General features: G+C 36.7%; 1 protein-coding gene across 5 annotated transcripts in view; it reads right to left on the bottom strand.

The window, feature by feature from the left end:
• The window catches only part of PKP4 (plakophilin 4), a 101489-nt gene that overhangs the window by 44847 nt on the left and 36840 nt on the right, over window positions 1–19802 (bottom strand). For 2 of the 5 annotated variants that reach the window (XM_055812332.1, XM_055812333.1), the window contains exons 3-4: window positions 15108–15220; window positions 2956–2990 (exon numbers count right to left, since the gene is read on the bottom strand). The exons of 1 other annotated variant lie outside the window; for it this stretch is intronic. In XM_055812332.1, coding sequence (XP_055668307.1) covers window positions 2956–2990; window positions 15108–15220 — 148 coding nt within the window. The remainder of the gene's footprint in view (window positions 1–2955; window positions 2991–15107; window positions 15221–19802) is intronic. 2 more of the 5 variants (XM_055812335.1, XM_055812334.1) reach the window with 2 other exon arrangements.

The raw sequence follows: 19802 nt of genomic DNA, 5'->3' as shown, positions 1-19802 counted from the left end.
GAGTTATTTATCAGTAGTACATTCTTAGGTCCAAACCATCTAGTATAATTTGACGCTAATTAATTTATTATAATAGGAGTATTATGACCAAATTTAATTAAGATTTAATAGGAAGTGTTACTACACTGCCATTAATTTTATTGTCAGTGTGCTTAGAAATGATACAGAAAAGCAACACTGAAATAACTCACTTCCACAGCTCCTGTTACACTAACTTGATAACTGATCATAACACACATCAGTGGGTACTAGATATTCTTTGGAATAAAATACTTGCAGGGACTGAAACATTTAAATTGCAATTATTTTCAACTTCAATATTCTAATGTTCCATGTTTTCTGTTTAAATAATACAAGGCCCTGTTATTTTAATTACTTGATATTACATGATACTAAATCAACGTCAAACTGACAAATAATCAATTTTGGGAGAAAACACATAGGAAGAATAAAGTTCAATTGTGCAGTGCCGTACAGATGTTCCTAAGACAGAGGTCTGAACCAAAACCTCGCTTCCATCACACATTTGCCACCAAGCAAATGCTTTCACAAGGCTTAAAAATAAAGATTGTTTAGGCTCTCTAACAAAGGCAAGAATGCACAATAAAATGAATTGTTGTCTTTCAGTCTCTCCCTGCTACTATAAATCATGAGGAGAGTGCCCTGAATAAAATAATAGCCCTTTATAAATGGTTGCTGATCTAATATTCTATTTATAAGCATGTGCAAAACAACATCATTTTGCATTTCTTTAAAAAATTCTATTTAATTCTACTGATGCATTAAGCAATTACAGGTATGGTCACATCACATAAACCACTGATTTTTTTTTATATAAACTATTATCTGCAGTCAGGAAAAAAAGGTGATTTAAGGTAGTGTTTTCATTCATCTTTAACTTCAGTACTTTTCAGCATGCAGTTGGTAAAGTGCACTTTAGTGCTCAAGTCTAGTGACACTTCTTCAAAACAAAGCTCAAGAGTGAATCTGTAAGTAAGTAAAACTTATATTCATGCTACAATCATAACATAAATGTATACATTAAATGAAATATGTATCAGGAAATTCTAAGCAAAAAATATCTTTTCCCCCACATGCCTGCTTCTGAGCAATTACTCCAGAAAAGCCTTACTTTAGATACACAGAAATCTAAGAAATATACATCTAGACTTATATTAATATATATAGTATTTAAACAGAAATCAGGTTTTTTTGTTAGCAGGGATGTGCACAAGAGATTCTGAAGATAAGAAACACACAAATGGGAGGAAAGAATTACAGGGGAAAAAATAGAAGCTGGATAGATGAAAGTCAGAAAGGAACTAACAGAAATAAAGAAGAAAAACAAACCATAGACACAGACTAAGTTACATGAAAAACCGAAGAAATAAAGAAATGTAATGTCATTGGATGAGATAAACCAGTAAAGCAATGACCAAGACCTGTGTAGAAGGTATCTTTACCTCACTGGAACATTATAGAAACAGGGGAAGTAGTATGATAAAAAAAACTACAAATCAAACAAAACCTCACAAAAAAATTTTCACATTGAAAGAATAAGCAAAACTAATTTCTCGATTACCTGAAAGAACTAATTTGACTTCTGTTTAAAAACACTGCTAAAAGAATACCTGAGAAGCACCACCATGACTAGCAAAATTTAAATTCCAAGTAGGCTGTTGAGAATATTAGATTTAAACAAAAGGAAAAAAGATAATATGTGCCTCACCTCAGCTGAGGTGATACCGTGATGGCAAGTGAAACCATGTAAACACAGTTATACACAAATTTAAGAGCTTAGTCTCTAAATAAAACAAATAAACAGGGAGGGGAAGGGAAAGTAGATAGTTTGAGAGACTTATTTACCTAAAATAGTCACAATTATCATAATGATGAACATGCTTAAGTGAACAGGCAGCTAACTGCAATGTGTTATTCTTTGTACAGCAGAAACTGGATAGCTTTTAAACAAGTATGCATCAGCCCTATATAAAGAGATATTAACGCTATGCAGAACTTGGTTAATACAGCTTTTAACAAGCTACCTAAAATGCTAATTGCATTTTGATTACGTTAAACATTTTGCTTAATATGACATTCTGTCAAGAATACATGATTGAATTAAAGAAATATGATCCAGTGCAAAAAGCAATTCGCAGGGAGTCAAGGTCCCATTTCTGGTCCTGCTGCGTGGTTTTCACACGTTAACTTCTGCACATACGCTTCATCACTCCGAAGAGACTACCACTGTTCAGAAGACTGACTCTCCAATATGAAATACTTTAACTGATGCAAGAAACTTAACTATAGTCAAATGCTCTGATCTGTAAAGGACAGATTGAATTATTTCAACAGACGCCTGAATGTCACTTTTAAGATACAGTCCTATCCATTCCTCCCAGTATACTCAGAAGCAGATGTTGAAGTACAAGACAAATGTTCCTTGTTTTGGAAAGAAAGTTGAAGCTATCCTGAGATTCAAAAATAGAAAAAGCACCCTTAGAAAAACCTTCGCTTATTGGAAATTTTTTTCAATTAAGTAAGGTTATCTGTAAAAAGAAAATCAGTTTTCAAGCTTAAAACATAGAGGTTTTTTTTCACTATCCTTAGTTGCCATGGGAAAGAACTGAAAGCATTTTTTAATTAATTGCAAAGGAGACCCAATACAAGGACTTGTTGCAGTCACATCTCACACAAAAATGCAAAGGCACAACAAGGTGTGAGAAAAGTACCTGCAACTACCTCTAAGCAAACCAACCTTTTACAGTAACAAAGGAACACAACAGTTTCTTCATGTGTGAGGAAGAAGATGTTCATGTTACACTTTAGAAAAGATACTTGAAAAAGATACATAGCATTGCTGCTGATGTTCAGTTGACTTCAAGACAAGCAAAGAATGCCAATAAAATGAAGGTTTTGGGGCTTAAAGCAAGATGTACACATAAAAGATAATACCTGACGATCTCCAAGGAAATGACTTCTCAGTAGAGCTGCAGAAAGAAAAAACATTATCACGAAAATGAACCATGTGGGTACTTTGGATTTTATTTTTTTTTTAACCGAAGCATACAAATTTGTACAAAAAAACCCCAGCAAAATTTCAATAGCCCACATAAATAATATTCTGCAGCACATAATACCGGGCACCTAAACCATTGGTTATTGATTTTGATTTTGTATTATTCAGTGGGAATGCCCTGTAACTTACTACAGCAAATTATCAAGGAGCGTACATGATTTATGACACACACTTATAATTTAAGGTGTAACGATGTAAATAGAATAGCATATACAGAAAGTGTTCCCAGTTATATATGTATGATCAGCAGCAAACCAACCACTGCAAAGATAGGAGCAGTCACTGCGCGTGGGAGGGTCTAGGGCATTTTGCTTCTACAGTTGAACAGAAACAAACCTACAATTTTTACTGTTATTTCATATTCTAGTTTTCCAGAAAGAATTCTGATATTTTGCATATGAGAAATCAAACCATTTGACATACATGCACACCTCAGTGTAAACAGGTAACAGATTTTACATTGTTAAGGTTCAAGACAGGCCTCAGGAAACAATTATTTCATAAGATGGAGTTGGTGTTTAGTATCAGTGTAAAGCCCTACTTCTCTTGTATTTTTCCAATAACTATTTTATATCAAACTTTCTTAACCATTTTGTTTCTTCTACAAAGCAATGTTCATGTGTAGTTAACAATACTGATGCATGGCTACCTTTGCAGACAAATGCAAAATTAATCCATGCATTATAAAACTAGATATGTTCTCCCATAAAAAATATGTAGTTTCCTCACTCTACATATGAACTATCAAACTTTGAATATTAAGTGATTTTTGCAATGATTATAAGCAGCTATTTGCCAAACAAAAAGCTGTTCAAAGGAAAAACAGGAAAGGCCATGAGATTTGATGATATCTAAATATCAGCATGAAACTGTGACTTTGGGTAAGATGTATCTACTCCTAAGTTAGTATTATTTATTTTACTTCTCTCTACCACAGCTACTAATTACAAAAAACTTTAGCACAGCAACATAAACACCACCAGATACTTATTTTCTAAAAATAAGAACAATAATTTAGGAGCCTTTTTTGGAAACAAAGTATTTGTGTATAAAAGGGTGCTAAACTTGCATATGAGTACAAACTAAACTACAATTACAATGAAACGTAAAGAAAAAGGAGAATTTGAATGCAGGCTTGAAGTGACTGAAAGCCAACTTCATATCTACTTTACTACTTACTGGCTATTCCTTCCCTCAGTCAACAATTTTAGTGTCTTTTGGGGTGTTACACTGATTTTTTCTTTAGTATGTACATAAAGTGGACCAGTTAAATAGACTGAAACTAGGTGTACAGAATTACAGGTGAAGAGCTGAACTCCAGATTGAGACCTTTCAGGCTCATCTGACTTCACAGTTTTCTTTGTGTTCTACTGTATTTCCGAGATGCTTGTGGAGAGCGCTCAAACACTGATACCATCAAATTCAGATGCACGCCTGAACTTTTGCAGATATTTTCTCTTTCCTGAAGGACCAACTTGTCCAAGCCCAGAAGCACACATATCTTAAGTTTAGACAACGATGAAATAACTTCAGAGTACTGGGACACAAGTCCAATGTCAGAAACACTAAATAAGTACATAAACAAAATGAAACTACAAGCCTAACCAGGATACGCAACTAGTTCAACTGAATATCATCCCGAGGGTTTAACTAGGATAGTTTAACAACTTGCTCTACAACAAACATCACTGCTCTCTCCTCCAAAACTCAGCTACTGTGACCTTGTGAGTTCTGTCGCTCCAGTCGAGTGCAAAGTCAGGTGGATTAGTTTAAACTACTTTTAGTGGTATAGTTTAAATTGGGATTTAAACAAACCCAGATTTTGCATGACAGAACCTGCTAAGGTGTTTCAGGAAAGAAGCTCATAGCCTCCAGCTAACAGGAGCTCATAAACGGCTACAGATGGTTATTTCTTAAGCTATTACAACTTTTTCTGCAGAAGAACAGACTAAGTGAACGTGGCACACAAGCTAGACAGCTCTGTGAAAAACCCGAAGTATCCACAGACCCCAGGAACTCTACAGCACAGGAACAGTGCTACCACCACCTGGCTATTCCAGAGCAGTAAGCAATGCCAAGACCACCAAACCTCAGTTTTTGCACAGCCTTGAGCTAAAGTTCATTCAATTTAAACAAAAAGTTAAAAATATTTCTCATTTCTAGTACACTACTACTGAATCTAATTAGTGCATTAACTCCAGATTGTTTCTTTAGGGTATTTTGGGAATTGTAATTACATGCCATAAAATTCTGTGCAACTTAGCACTGTTTTCTGGCTTGCAAAAAAAAAAAAAAAAAGGAAAGCTGAATTCCCAATGTCAGTTAACGTACATGATTTTTTTACTGAGTATATCCTTTACTCTTTACAAAGCAAACTTGGATATAATGGGTCCTTTAATCAGTTACTGTTAGCCTATTCATTAATACTTTCCGCCACTGAAATGAAGAAATATGAAGACTATCGGACAGATACTGTGAGCACTGGGCCCAGAATTCTCATGCTACCTGAACAACAAAAGTTTAACACTCTTCACCTTTTCCTTTATTCTTCTGACTTCCTGGAAACTCAAATCTTTAAAATGAGATGACATCATTCTGTGGTGCTAGCCAAGGTAAAAAGTGCTAAGCATACAGAAATACTTTACCCTTACATACGATTTTAAACCCCCCAGACATATCCTTACCCAACACATCTGGCTAATTGAACATTCTTTACATGTACAGGACTTAGGAACAATAAACGTTGCTCTGACTATGGGTCATAAGTAGAAAGCTACTTCATGAACAATTAGACGGGTTAAGAGTTTAATTTGACTCATTATTTTTGCTGAAGCCCAACATCTACCAACTTAATCATCTCATTGTGTCACCTTACAGAAGAAATGTTTTGAAGTTAAATCTTTCTGCTTTGATAAGTAAGTCTAATGCGTTTTATTCCACTGTTTAAAAACCAGTGTGGTGAAATACTGCACTACCAACGGCTGCTGCCATTAACTAGTCATTATATTGTCTTGTCCTGATATTACCATGTACAACATCTAGAGAGAGCCCATACATGGTGCACTGCACTTCTAAAAATACTTAATATTAGCCCACTATTATCCTTGAAAAAGAATTAGGTTAGTAGGGTAAACATGCAGAAGTTATATTCTTCTTTTGGAACAGTTTGGTATGATGAATATAGTTTTCAGTGAAAGGAGTTAAGATATAAATATTACTACCATATAGCAGCTATTTTTAAATGCCATGGAGGGAAAGCATAGATAAAATACCAGCAATAGAGTCATGCACATGAAAAAATGTTCTCTTCCCTTCTCAATCTGCTTCACAAGAGCGCACAGACTAAGTGAAATAAAAACATAACTCTACACCAAGTGCATATAAAATACATACACTGAAACACTAATTTTTTTGACCAGTAATACAAACAGTTGGTAACTGAGGATGGAGCACGCATACAAACTCTGCTGAAATAAATCTATTAATTTTTTCTTGTTCCTTTTTTTTTCCTCACTTGTATTTCCTAAGTATCCAGATTTTGTTTGTTTTCTGTTTTTTTTGTTTGGCTGGTTCTCTTCTGTCCCTTTCTTCTTTTCACACCTTTCCATTGTCATCTTACAGCTTTAGTTCAAAGCTGATGTCTTAGACACAAAATTGAACCAGCTGCCAATCTGGAAAAAAACCTAATCATCTGATAAATGGAAAAGGTTTTGTATGCAGTCATTTAGAGACAAAATGTATGAAGTATCACTAGTACCATTTTACATTCTTCAAGAGATAGTTCTCAAATAAACACCTTCCAGCTTTCCATTTCCAAGCTAGAAAAGGAGGTCAACGTTCATCTTAGCCAAATGGCTATGACAGCTCAATGGTTTGGCCACACTTCAACGGCAGAACTGGCTGATCAGGGTCACAGCCAGGTCTCTGCCAGTACCTGTGTATGGGATGGCAAGGCTACAGGAACAACACAATTTTAAAAAAATTGCAGATTTCTGATTTTTGTTAAGATGTCTTAAGCAGTATGCTATTCTTAAAAAATTATGTAAACACAACTATGAACTTCAGTTTCTAGACAGGACAGTTAAATTCTCAGTGCTACATACATCTTTTGAAGGTAATATATGATACAAAACAGTCTAAGCTTATTATCTTAGCAAATATTCCAAAAGATTAAATGTATTTGTGATTTGAATGGTACCACTTGAGAGAAGTAGTGATTTCCATTGCTTAACTGCTTTAATATACCGCTGTTTTCATCAAAAAAAAAGGCACCAGCTGAAAAACTTAAGCATTATTTATTAAATATTTCTAATATGGTGAAAAGCTGTAAAAAGTTAAATACATAATTCCACTGAAAAATGTATGTACTTCACATGTATTTCTTTAGTATTTTTGTTTACTGCTTGGCTAAGCTTTCATCATTGGAATACATCTGTTCTGTCAGGCACCCAGTAGTAAATAGTTTACTCGCAGGGATTCACGCTTGCTGCTTAGGCGGAGCTGTCAGCCAAAACTCAAGGGGCCTGTTAAGACTGAATGTATTGTTTCACTTGTCCTTCCTCTCCCATTTTAAATATCTACATCAAGAACATGCTTACAATTATACACAGTATCTCAGCTTAAAGCTTTTTCTAACTGTGAATTCTTGGTGTAGGGTGATTTTTCCCTAATACAATAGCATATATTAAACTCCATAAACTTGTAATACACGTTGCAAGCAACTGGCAACCATCCAATGAAATGAGATTTCATATTTCTGTTTTTCTTGTTGATACAGGTTAGTAGAAGTTCTCACAAATAATTTAACAAAATGAGGTAATTTTCAGTCTTCAGCTTTTCTAATAACTATCTCCTTGATTTAATGAATATGCCTAATTCCTGTACCTACTCTGCTAGACAATGTACCAAGTACCACAGACATGGCCTCCATACAAAAATTAAACAGCTCTGCCACCAAAAGCCAGTGGTCCTGTGACTTGCTAGAGGTTTTCAGCTGACACAGGCCAGCACTAACACTCTGGGTATGTATTTAGAAAACTGTATCTAGAATACTACACCCAAATGTGGTTACTTGTACTGAAGTATGGCATTTCAAGTTGAAATGCAATGCTCAAAAGCAACTAAGCCTCCCAAGCCCCCCCCAGCACACAGAACATCTGGGCATGGTGGACACCAGCCCACCGCTGCCATACAGCCCCCTATGCCATCTGACCCCACGCAGTCAGCAGCATACCACCCATCACCACTGTCTTCTTACTGGTACCACAAAACAGCAATTCAAAATGCAGGTGTCTGGCATGTTTGACTGTCTTCAGAAAGAATTAATAGTCCTTCAAGCATGATTTAGCTGAGCTAAACGATGCCCCACAGTAACTACCATGACACAGGCATTTTCAGAAGGTGACAGGTTAACACGTGCCACCTCACCCATCACCACCATCCGCTAGCAATTTCAGGTCATCTTGCATAAGCACTCGTACAAGCAGTGACCATAATTCAGCTGACACGCAGTTGCTTACTGCATCTCAATCCGCAGCATGCAGTAGATTTGCATTCACAGTAAAAATAACAATCCTGTTTTTTAGCCCAATCTACTGGTAGGATAGTAAGTATCTACATATGCAGCTGAAGTCAATATTAAATCATCACTCTTCAATTTATCACCAGAAAACTCATCAGTAAGCTACAATATTTTTTTTTATATTTGAACATCAGCAAATTGCATAAAAATCCCCAAATTCCTCAGTTCTACTGGCATTTAAAAGCTTTGACAGAATTTCAGAAAGGCTCACAGTCTGGGTAAACAGAAAACAAAAATATGAATACTGGAGCTATAACAAGAAACTTCGCAAGTTTCACTTATTTTCAATGTAGACATGTAAAAAATAAGCATCTCTAAATTTTAAACGAAGAGTTGATGCTGTCTGAGTGCCGCAGCTGAAGTGCCAAAAGAAAGACACAGCATTCAGTACTGGACTTGGAATTACGCCTTCTGTATCAGAAGGTAAGTGTTTTTGATCACCCACTCAACTAGGGTAAGCACCTTAAATAGCCTTATTAAATGATGGACTGACTGGAAATACAGTGACTCTTTTAGTTAAGAGTAGGGGACCCTCTAGTGCTTCCTGAAGTCATCTGGTAAAACTACTACTTCAAAAATATGCAACACATACTGCATACACATCAAAGGTTGTATGTCACCTTAACCACTAATGAAAATACCTATAACATGATTCTTAATGTATTTACATTCCCAAGACTGCCTGAAGACCTGAAGTGAGCAAGAGTGTACAAACCAGAAGGAAACACATCAATGGAAAGTTCTGTCTAACATGTAGGTACAGTCAAAAAAGCAAATCTGACCAGGCTGTGAAGAAAACATGAAAAAATCCTGAATATTTGCTGATATTACATAAACCAATGGTTATGTTCTTGTTTTTTCCTTTTTTTTTTCTTTTTTCCTACTCTAGAATTAGCAGAAATTAAAGATAAGAAAAAAACAAGTTCACTTTCTAAGACAATTCTAAATTAAAGACATTTCAAAGTTCAATCAAACAGTAAAGACAGAGGAAAAGCCACTTGATGCTGTTTTGAAAAACAGCAGAACAAACCTAACACAGTCCATTCTCAAATTCTGAAATTAAGTTCACAAGGTATCACTACAATCTAAAATGTAATAAAATAAAAAACAAATCTTTATACGTAATTACCTGTAAAATTGAAAATAGAAACTGTACAGCTAGATTGAAGAAGGCTTAGAACACACGCAGTAAGAACTGTAAATGCCTAAAGCAATCATGGCATGGACCAGTTTCTAACAAAAGGAGTTTCCCTCATTCTGCAGCAGAGATGGGTCCTTCCTCCAAGTGCTCAGCATCGGCAACTGTCAGGTGACCAGCTGACCGGTTATCTTAGCTAACATGGCAAGTAGCTCTTACCTAGCCACTAATGACGGAATTAATCATCATTTCTTCTAAACTGTTAGGATACATGGACTATTAATATCTGTGCCCAGAACATTTTTCCAAGGGCTCTATGATGATCAAGTAGGAGATCTTCATTTAAAATGATTCATTACTGAGAAAAATGCTGTTAAATACCTTTTAGTCCTGCTTTTATTGTATGCTGAAACTCTGCAAAGCAACTGAAGCGTATCTTTTCTTACTTTTAAATTTAATGTTGTCCTTTAATAGACTTGTTTTCAAATTTCAGTAAGCATAGTATTAGTGTAAATAAATAAATAAATAAATAGTTTAAATTACTGGGATTCCTTCCCTCTCCCTGCCCCGAAAGTCCATGCTGATTCTAAAGGTAATTTTAGTGGAGCTTATAATTTGCCATGAAAGTGCCATCATATATTGCAATATATGCAAGCAATTTCAAATACACCTTTTGGAAATGCTGAAATATTAAATACACCATACGAACCAAACTAAACTGTATTCTGTAAGGATAATTGCACCCAGATCAGCTCACTGAGAACAGTCTCATCAGGATAAACTTGCTGCGGCACGCTGTGGAATGCCCCAAGCACGGGGGCGGTGCGTCGTCTGGCAGCGTCTCGCATGTTACGGCTCCTCACACGGAACAAACGCTGCACAGCTTCACACAACAGCGTGCTGGCTTTCAAGCAGAACTACTTGCTCTGTTTACACCCTTTACAAGTGTTCTCCCATTTTATGGGAAAAAAACATGCGCGACCATGAAATGCAACACATGTTCATTTCAAAGTCTACAGCGTTCAATCACAGAGTGCAATATTTTACTGAATCACTTTGGAGTATTTTCTACTACTACAGGAAGTGTTCGTTGTATTTCAGCTGGCATTGGGAAAAGTGAAGAAAATAATCCATCCCAGTAGCTGTGTTTAATTTTACAAAACTCAGAAGGCTTCAGGCAGGAGCATTATTACTCAAACTGACCGTTCAGTACTAGAAGTGTTACATTTTTTATTATTTACTGTACTGCCAAAAGGGCTTGCATTCTGATGAAGTCTAGTGTGCTGTTTACCTACTATTCTTTTGTTAAAGCGTGGCAAGTTGCTATTACAAGTGCAGTATTTTAAAATTAAACAAGTATAAGCCTTTTGGTTCCCAACACCACTCAGTTTTATTAAGTTACACACAACAGGTAATTCACGAGAAGAATCAGTCGACTGTGAGTCACAGAGCCAATTCCCACCAGAGAGGTTAGGCAATGTGCTTTATGAAGTGAGCCCGACTACTGACCCCTTGATACATATCGATGTCTACCTGCATCAGCACATACTCCAACACAACTGGCAGCCCAAAACTGAATCCAACAGAGTCAGTAATGCTACAGATGGAAAGTCAGCTGCAGTGTTGTATCTGTTTGTACAGGAGGCTGAACAGCCCAGTGCCTTCTTCACAGAAACCTGTACATGTTATAGCATGAAATGGAAGTAAGAAGATACAACTGAAACCTCATGTTGTTTTTCCCAGTCTACCATCTCTGATCTTCTAGTGTGTAACACAGATAAAAATATTTAATGTTTACATGTAACACTAATACCACATATTGTTTCAGGCTCTTAAGAGGTTTGAAAGTATACAGGATGCCATGAACATCTCAGAAGTGCTGAGTACAATACCCATTTATAAAAATAATTATGAGAAGAAATAATTTTAACAGACAAATAACCTACAGGTACACAAAAATAAAGCTGCTGTACTGGAATTCAGCGCTGCAGCAGATCTAGCACTTCCTTCGCCCATTACACTACAATTGTTCAGGATCAGCAGATCTGCTCTTCTCATCTCTCACACTCCTCTTCAGAGAGCAAAACAGCCAACGACTGCTGTGTGTTACTTGCATTTACCATATAGTTGCAATACAGGTGGGCAACAGACTAACAAATCTAAACTACAAGTGCTTTCTGTTTGTTCTGCTTCGTTCACGCGTACAAAGCAACACACACTTTTCTTAAGGCCTAGCAGTAACAGAATGAACCGTGATGCTGCAGTGAGAGTCCTTGTCAGGTGTGCTCAAGTAAGTGACAGCCTGATCATCGGTGTCTACCTCCAGATGGTACATCTGCACAGCCTGCACTCCAGACTGTGCCAGAGTCTGGGCTCATGGCAGTGAAGACTTGCTGAGAAGCCACACGTACAAGCTACAGCTGTTTAAGCTAGTTTAAGGTACTGATATCGCACTTCACCCTTTGCTCACCAGCTGTAACTATGACTTCCCTTGGGCTGGCACTGGTGCAACTGGGTCATGAGCTGGCTCACAGGGATGACTTGACAAGACACAGAACAGCTTGAAGCTCAAGCTGCAACCACCAAAACAGGCGTATGCTGCTGCAAAAGTACCTGTGCCTTCATGTCAGCATCTGTTTTGCAAAGTAGGACCACCTCCCGGCCAGCACTGGCTTGCAGGAATTCCATTTAGAAGTGGGTAAATCAGAGGCACTGCAATGACCACCAAGGTCAACAGAACCTTCAGCTGGACCTCTGAAAACTAAATGCTCCTGAATGTTTTAACCACATTAAAGGAGATTAAAGCACTAACTTTGAAACAAAGCATTGTTGATTTCCTCAGGGACAGAAAACTTGAACACAGGATAAAAACAAAAAGGCATATGCATCTTGTGCTTTAGTTTTGCTTGTTTTTTTAGTTTTTATCATTGTTTTGGGGTGTTGTGGGTTTTTTTTTTTTTAATATAAGACTGCTGGACAATTCTTACATCTGGCTAGGAGAAAAACATCATCTTGCTCTCTGAATGCTTAGCATCTTTGTGTTTTTGGGAGCACGCTGTTAGCTGTCCATGACCAATCTCTCAACATGGCATTCAGTTTCCAAGCCTCTTCTACATGCCCCCTTTGAGGTTATTTAAATTCTTGTCAGCCTTCGCAAAACATTTGTATCACCTAGTTTGGGGAAACACAGGAACCTTTTAATGGCTTTAAATTTTGCTGCTGTATTTGTGCCTGCTGTGATACCGCTCTGAGAGATTGTTTTACCTTGGTTCTTTTGACAGCTCTTCTAACTACACTGAAAGCAACTTGTTGTGAAGAAATGAAACCATCTAATTCAATCACAGATTTCCCCCTGCCCCCCCAGCTTCTCACACATCTCTTAAAATGGACATCCATGTTAAGAAAGTAAGTAAAAAAATTAACCAAAGGCACACACATCTCAGAACATAATGTCTAAACCAAGTTTTAATCCCACGTCCTTCAGTAAAAAACTGATGTAGCATGGCATTCTCATCTATACAGGACCAGACTCGGCTGGGATACAAAAATTTAGAAATGTAAGAACAGTGGTCAGAATACAGATATGTCTATAAGAGCTAAGAATATCATTAGGCTTTTATTTTAAATGCGTAAAATATTTTATTAGCAACTATGGAAAATTTATGGCCTAGAGCTTGAAGAGTTTACCTAGATTTGTGAAGGTACTCATACCGAAGTACAATGCAAACCAACTTACATGCTAGTATCTTCTGTCCCTAAACTTTCATAGGTTTTTTTTTTTAATATACAAATAAACAAGATTAGCCATAAGGGAGTCATTTCTTCTCTGGCTGCTTCATGATATAAATTATGTTTTTCATCTTGGTTAATTATAGTATTTCAAGGAAGCACAGGATCTAACTTACTGCGTAGCTACTGGTAATTGTACATTATTTCAAAAATAACACTATATTATGTGGGATAAGGTAACTCAGATGTTCTTTGCATGTAAAATTCTCTGGACTTGGGATTTAGGAAAACCTTTTCCTTTGAATTTTTTCAGGCAAACTCATTGAAAATGGACATTCAAGACTAAATGAAAGGTGGTTGGAAGCGTAACATAACTAAGCTTTTTACTTGTTCTTCTGTAGGAATTTAACTTTTTTAAAAGCTCTCAAGACAAAATCTGAGCAGCAGTTGGAGAAATACGTGGATCTAGAGGGAAGACAGGCAAGTATGAAGGGTATAAAATAGTCACGTTGTCCAAGGAATATTATTAATAATTCCAAGTGTCTTAACAAAACATGAATTTTATTACAAGATACAAACAAAAGTTATCATCATAGTAACAATAATGTCAATTAACAACTCAGGCCAAGTAGTTTGATATATAAACCCAACGGTATTAGCTGGTACATTGGATTTTTTTAAATTTATTTTTAAGTAATCGCCTCCTGTTTCTTAAGTTTTTGTAGGAATTTTCCATTTAACTTGCAGAAATATTCATTAAGGCCACAGGAGGAAACATTTCAGAATGATACCCAAGTTTATTCCTGAAAGGATACAGAAACAAACAGTATTTAAGGCAAGAAATAATAATGTTCAGAGAATACTCTCTATGTACAGGCCAACATGAAGTTTGCTGTAACCTGAAATGGACGTATAAATGTTTCATTAAGAGAACACACTTATCAAGGCTTTCAGATGCAAGATATGCTTGAAATGAATGGGTGTCCAAACACATCTAGAGTTAAAAAGCTTGTTAAGGAATTAAAAATAAATAAATAATCAGAATACTAGTTACAGTTGAAATATTAACAAAATGCTCTGCTATAGTTATTGTATGTGAAATACATTAGGTATGTTTCAAAATATTTAAATATGCTAATAATACACTTATAGCAAGATGTTCCCTGAGAACAAATTTAACAACAGAAAGTATTTCAGAAAGGCTGGAAGAAACTAGATAGTTAATTCAGGGGAAAAAAAATACTGGATTACTGCATTTAACTGGCACTAATACTTTGACACAAATATGTATTAAGTCTACTGTATTTCTCTCTGGCTGAACCTTAAAAGTAAAATTCAACATACTTAAAGCAAAATTAAAGCCTTACATACACTTTATTGAAAATGTAATCAATTATTATAGAGGCCTCTTTAAACTGTCCCACAACTCTTTACAGCAAAACTGCATTTTTTTTAATACTTCGGATATTAATGGAAGGTGAACAGCTATCAGTGAAAATATATGTATGTAGGACACAAGCACCACTAAAAAGCCCTTTAATTTATGGGACATATGAAAGTGAAGTCATCAGGACTTGTACCTTGTGCTGGCGATACTTGGTGATTCTGCTCCAAGCCTACATCTTTCTAGCTGATTAGCCACAATTTGCCTTTCCACTTCCAGTTCTCTGGTAAGTCTTTGAAATTGGAGCTCCTGAAATTTCAAAATAAAAAGAAAAGCATTCTTGATGTTAAAAAATGGGTGTGGATTAATTTTGAAACAATCACTGTTTCATCACAATCAAGTTCCTTGTTCTGATTCTTCCTTAGTGGAATAAACTATTAGAGGATTAAAGTGGGAAATTTAATGGTTCTTTAAATCAGTGATTCATGCAAATACTGACTTATCACCTGTACAAAAGGAAAAACATGTTTAAGCATTTGTTAATTTTATTCCTCCTGCAATTAAAATTGTGTCTCCTTATGTTGCCACAATCTAAAAAAATCAGTGCCTATAAAGTCAGTCTTCAATTTCATCTATAAACAAGGTACACTGGAAAATACTGTATCCTAACCTTTCCAGCTGCAAAACTTGAAATCCTAAGCTATGCTATCAGAAACTTAAAATGTATTATTTCAGACTGGCTGAGGGTAGAGGTGTGCTATTTCACCTCTCGCCTTTTCAACTTTTGTTATGTTTCTTGGTCAAATGTACCAAACCTCAGCCTTTGTAAAAGGCTTTTAGTATGCAATGCTCAGAGGAAGACATGGGAAATAGAAGCACTGCACAGAATTGTTTGTATGTTATTAAAATCTGGAAACATTTTCTATAAACATGATACTCTGAAATCTATACTCTGTCATCAAGGGATATCAGTGATGTTCTCAACCACAGTTTTCTTTTATTAATGATAGAACACAATTTTATTGAGCAATTGTATTATTTTTCAAACTGATATTCTATATCCCCTGAAGTTTGTGTAAACTGTTCAATACTATTTAAAGATAGATGAACACCAATATTTAATAATCTCATGAAGCAAATCTTATAGACAAGTCAAATAGAGCACAGAAGCATTCCTTTAATTTTAATACATAAATTACTAGTAAGGGTTTTTTTCTGAATTTACGTAATGTAATTGCACTACATAGCAGCTGCATGCCTTGCCATATTAAAAGTCACCTTCATTCATATATTATTATTAACGCAAACTATTCTTTCACACCTTACATTACATGGAGCAAGGCTTAAATACTTCACTTTCATTAATGGCCCCTGGAAGAGCTCTCTACTTGCAGTTTGTATCCCTTTTCAGTAAGGTGAAATGTGGTTCAGCAATGCACTCCTCAGCCTTCGGCAGTCTGCAAGTACTTTTCTACCTCACAGCTCCAGTTTTGGAGGTCTTCACAGCAGTGCAAATAAGAGGTGTAGTAAAAAAACTACTTTAAACCCAAGATTTACCTTGCAGAAGTAGGAGATAATGTTTTTTCTACCAACAACACAATAAGATTACCTTCAAGAACCCCCACACAGAAAGCTAATTAGATTGGCCTGTTAAGAAGCTGCTGCCCCTCCCAGATGATATAAGGAATTGTAGACACTCTCAAACATTTCTTAGAGCTCACTACCCAAACTGAATAAACACATTGCAATATTCCAAACATTGGCCAGCAAAACCGTTTGCCTCTAGGACGTGAACTCACCCACTACTGTCACAGGACACAAGCATCCACAGAACAAGACTGCATTTTTCTACTGTTGCTCTACTAAGACCAGTTCAACAGAACAGAATATGCTGTAGTTCTGTTAAAAATAAATATGCAAACCACGGGAGCAGCAGGAGGGAGATGTCATCCTCGACCTCCTCCTGGCCACCCCTTCCATTACGCTGGCATTTACTGTCAAGCTTCAGCATTAGAAAAGCTTAGCACAGTCAATGCTCAGACATGAAAGAGCATTTTAGGACATACGTCCTAAACTTGGATTTTATTAAAACCTGCATTTAGACAGAATTCTAAAGCTAAATCCTTTTAATCCTGAGATCAGATATGAAAATCCCCACGAACATGATAAGCTGAGGGCCACAGGAAATCTTTTGGGCCTGTGTATGGACTAGAAAGTATGAATAACACCAGGTTTGTTCAAGATGAAACTGCATTCAACAGCAGAGACCCAGTCATCACAGTCTGATACCAGGTCTTAGCATGATTCAACCTCATGTTATATGAAAGTGGCACATATGCACCCTGTCAGCTCATTTGGACAGTCTGTCTTTTGGAGAGAAAATATTAAAAAGCGTTTTAAGCAAAAGAAGTCAAATTTATAAGTAAGAATTTCTTTTCCAATTCTGAATATAGACAATGCATCCATCTAAAAGCTGATTCACCAGCCAGTCATTAACATGCTAGTGGAGAATGACGTGATTTTCAAAAAAAACCCATTCAGATGCTGACACTCTGTAGGTGTTGAAGCAAACGTCAGCAAGACAAGCTTTTCCCCAAATAAACGACAATGTATTATATAGCATGTAACAAACATAAATCTTTAAAATAAAAGAATATTGCACTGCTTGTTTGCAGAAATAATATAGAACATTTATGCTATGCTTAAAGCTGTTTCCCGTTCCTTACTTTTAAATCAGTATTTAAATAGCAATCATTGATACAAACTATGAATTTGAACACAAGAGTCAAGTTGCCTGTTATTTACTGATCTTCTAATTAGATGAATAAAATAAAACATATGCTAGCCATTATTTGCTTACATTCAACCAATCTCTACTCATTTGCCTTTTCATTACAGGCAGAGGCATTAATGAAAACAACACTATTCTAGAAAATATTCCTAATACATTCTGTGAATACACGTTCATGTGAGACATCTCCTCCCTTTGCTGTCTTCTCCTACACTCCTAACACCATCATTTACACCAGCTCACACTATTTCTGCAGGAAGGCATGCTGTAACGCAAATTTTACCGCTAGGCAACTTTTGCCATTTTGCATTCCAGACAGAAAAAATTACCAAAAGTAAATTACCAAATCCTACAAAAAGGTTGGCATTGTCTAGAAAGCCTTTTTACATAAAGGTAATCAATTAAAAAGCAGCATGTAACAAAGGAAACAGAACACAGCTCCAATTCCAACATTATAGTGGCAGAAACCAGACACACAAAAGGAAAAATAAAAATCCAGGCTTGTCAACCAAGCTCCCATCTAAATGATCACAGCTTTTCAAACTGATTTGTCCACACTTCTGTCCTAAAAGTGTTTAAGAGATAAAACAGTTACTTGAGATCATCAGAAAAAAATCAATTTTTAGATTTTACAAGTGTAAAACCATTACAGGTTTAAAAGACAAAAAAGTCCCACTGAAACTAAAAGAACAACCAATGCAAGCTACGTCTTCTCTAAAACACTACAGAAAAGGGAACAAGACAAAATACAGAAGTTACAGTGGAAGAATATATTGCAGAATCCCCTCCCTCAACTTGCTTCGTTTGATGCAGCCTGCAATAAAGCTGGCTTTCCAGGCTGAGAGTGCACATTGCTGACTCATACCCAATTATTTGTCCACCAGGATGCCCAAGTCCTTCTCTGCAGGGCTGCTCTCAATTCATTCATCCCCTATTCTGTACTGGTACCTGGGAATGTCCTGAACTAGGTGCAGGACCTTGCATTTGGCCTTTTTGAACTTCGTGAGGCTCATGCTAGCCCACTCCTCAAGCCTAAGGTCCCTCTGGGTGACAATTCTTTCATCTAGCAAAGCGAATCAACTGCATCACTCAGCTTGCTGGCACTTGCAAGCTTGCTGAGGGTGTACTCAATCCCACTGTCTATGTAAAGATGAAGACAGTAAACTGTACTGGTCCCATTATGGGCACTTAAGGGACACCACTCATTACTGGTGTCCAGTTAAGACATTGAGCCATACTATAACTCTTTGGACACGGTCATCCAGTCAATTCCTTACCCATCACACAGTCCATCCAACAAACCTGTCTTTCTACAATTTAGTGGCAAGAATGTTGTGGGAGGCCATATCAAAGGCCTTACAGAAGTCCTGGTAGATAACATCAGGAGCTCTTCCCTTGTCCACTGATGCAGTCACTCCATTGTAGAAGGCCACCAGATCAGTCGGGCACGATTTGCCCTTGGTGAAGCCATGATGGCTGTCTCTAACCACCTCCCTGTCTTCCTTATCTTTCAACATGTCTTCCAGAGGACATCTGTTCCATGATCTCACTGGGCACTGAGGTGAGGCTGACTGGTTGCTAAGTTCACAGGGTACTCCTTTTTACTCTTCTTAAAAATGGCTGTGTTATTTCCTTTTTACCAGCCACCGGCGTCTTTACCTGACTGCCCTGACTTCTCAAATTATGACCGAGAGTGGCTTGGCAACTACATCAGCCAATTCCCTCAGAACCCTGTGATGCATCTGATCAGGTCCCATGAATGTGCGTGTTGAGGTTCCTCAGGTGGTCTCAGATCTGATCTTCACTTACAATGGGAGGAAGATGTACCTGCCTTGAGGTTCAAGGATTTCAGAAGTGTGCGAAGAGATTACCATTGAAAACTGAGGCAAAAAAATTACTTTTAAAAACTAAATTACTTCTAGTTAACTTAACTGAAAGCATCACGGTAGGAAAAGGGAACAATTATTTTCTTTTTCTGCTGATAATTCATTTTCTAATTTGATATAATCTCTTACATGCAGTTTGCTCTTCACAGTGAGAGTGGTAAGCTCTGCCTAGAAAAGGCTAATTTGGTTTTGACTGGCAGAATGATGCAAAGAG

This window comes from Falco peregrinus, chromosome 8 (assembly GCF_023634155.1).
Source record: "Falco peregrinus isolate bFalPer1 chromosome 8, bFalPer1.pri, whole genome shotgun sequence".
Classification (NCBI taxonomy): Eukaryota; Metazoa; Chordata; class Aves; order Falconiformes; family Falconidae; genus Falco; species Falco peregrinus.
This window is presented reverse-complemented; position numbering and strand designations above follow the sequence as displayed.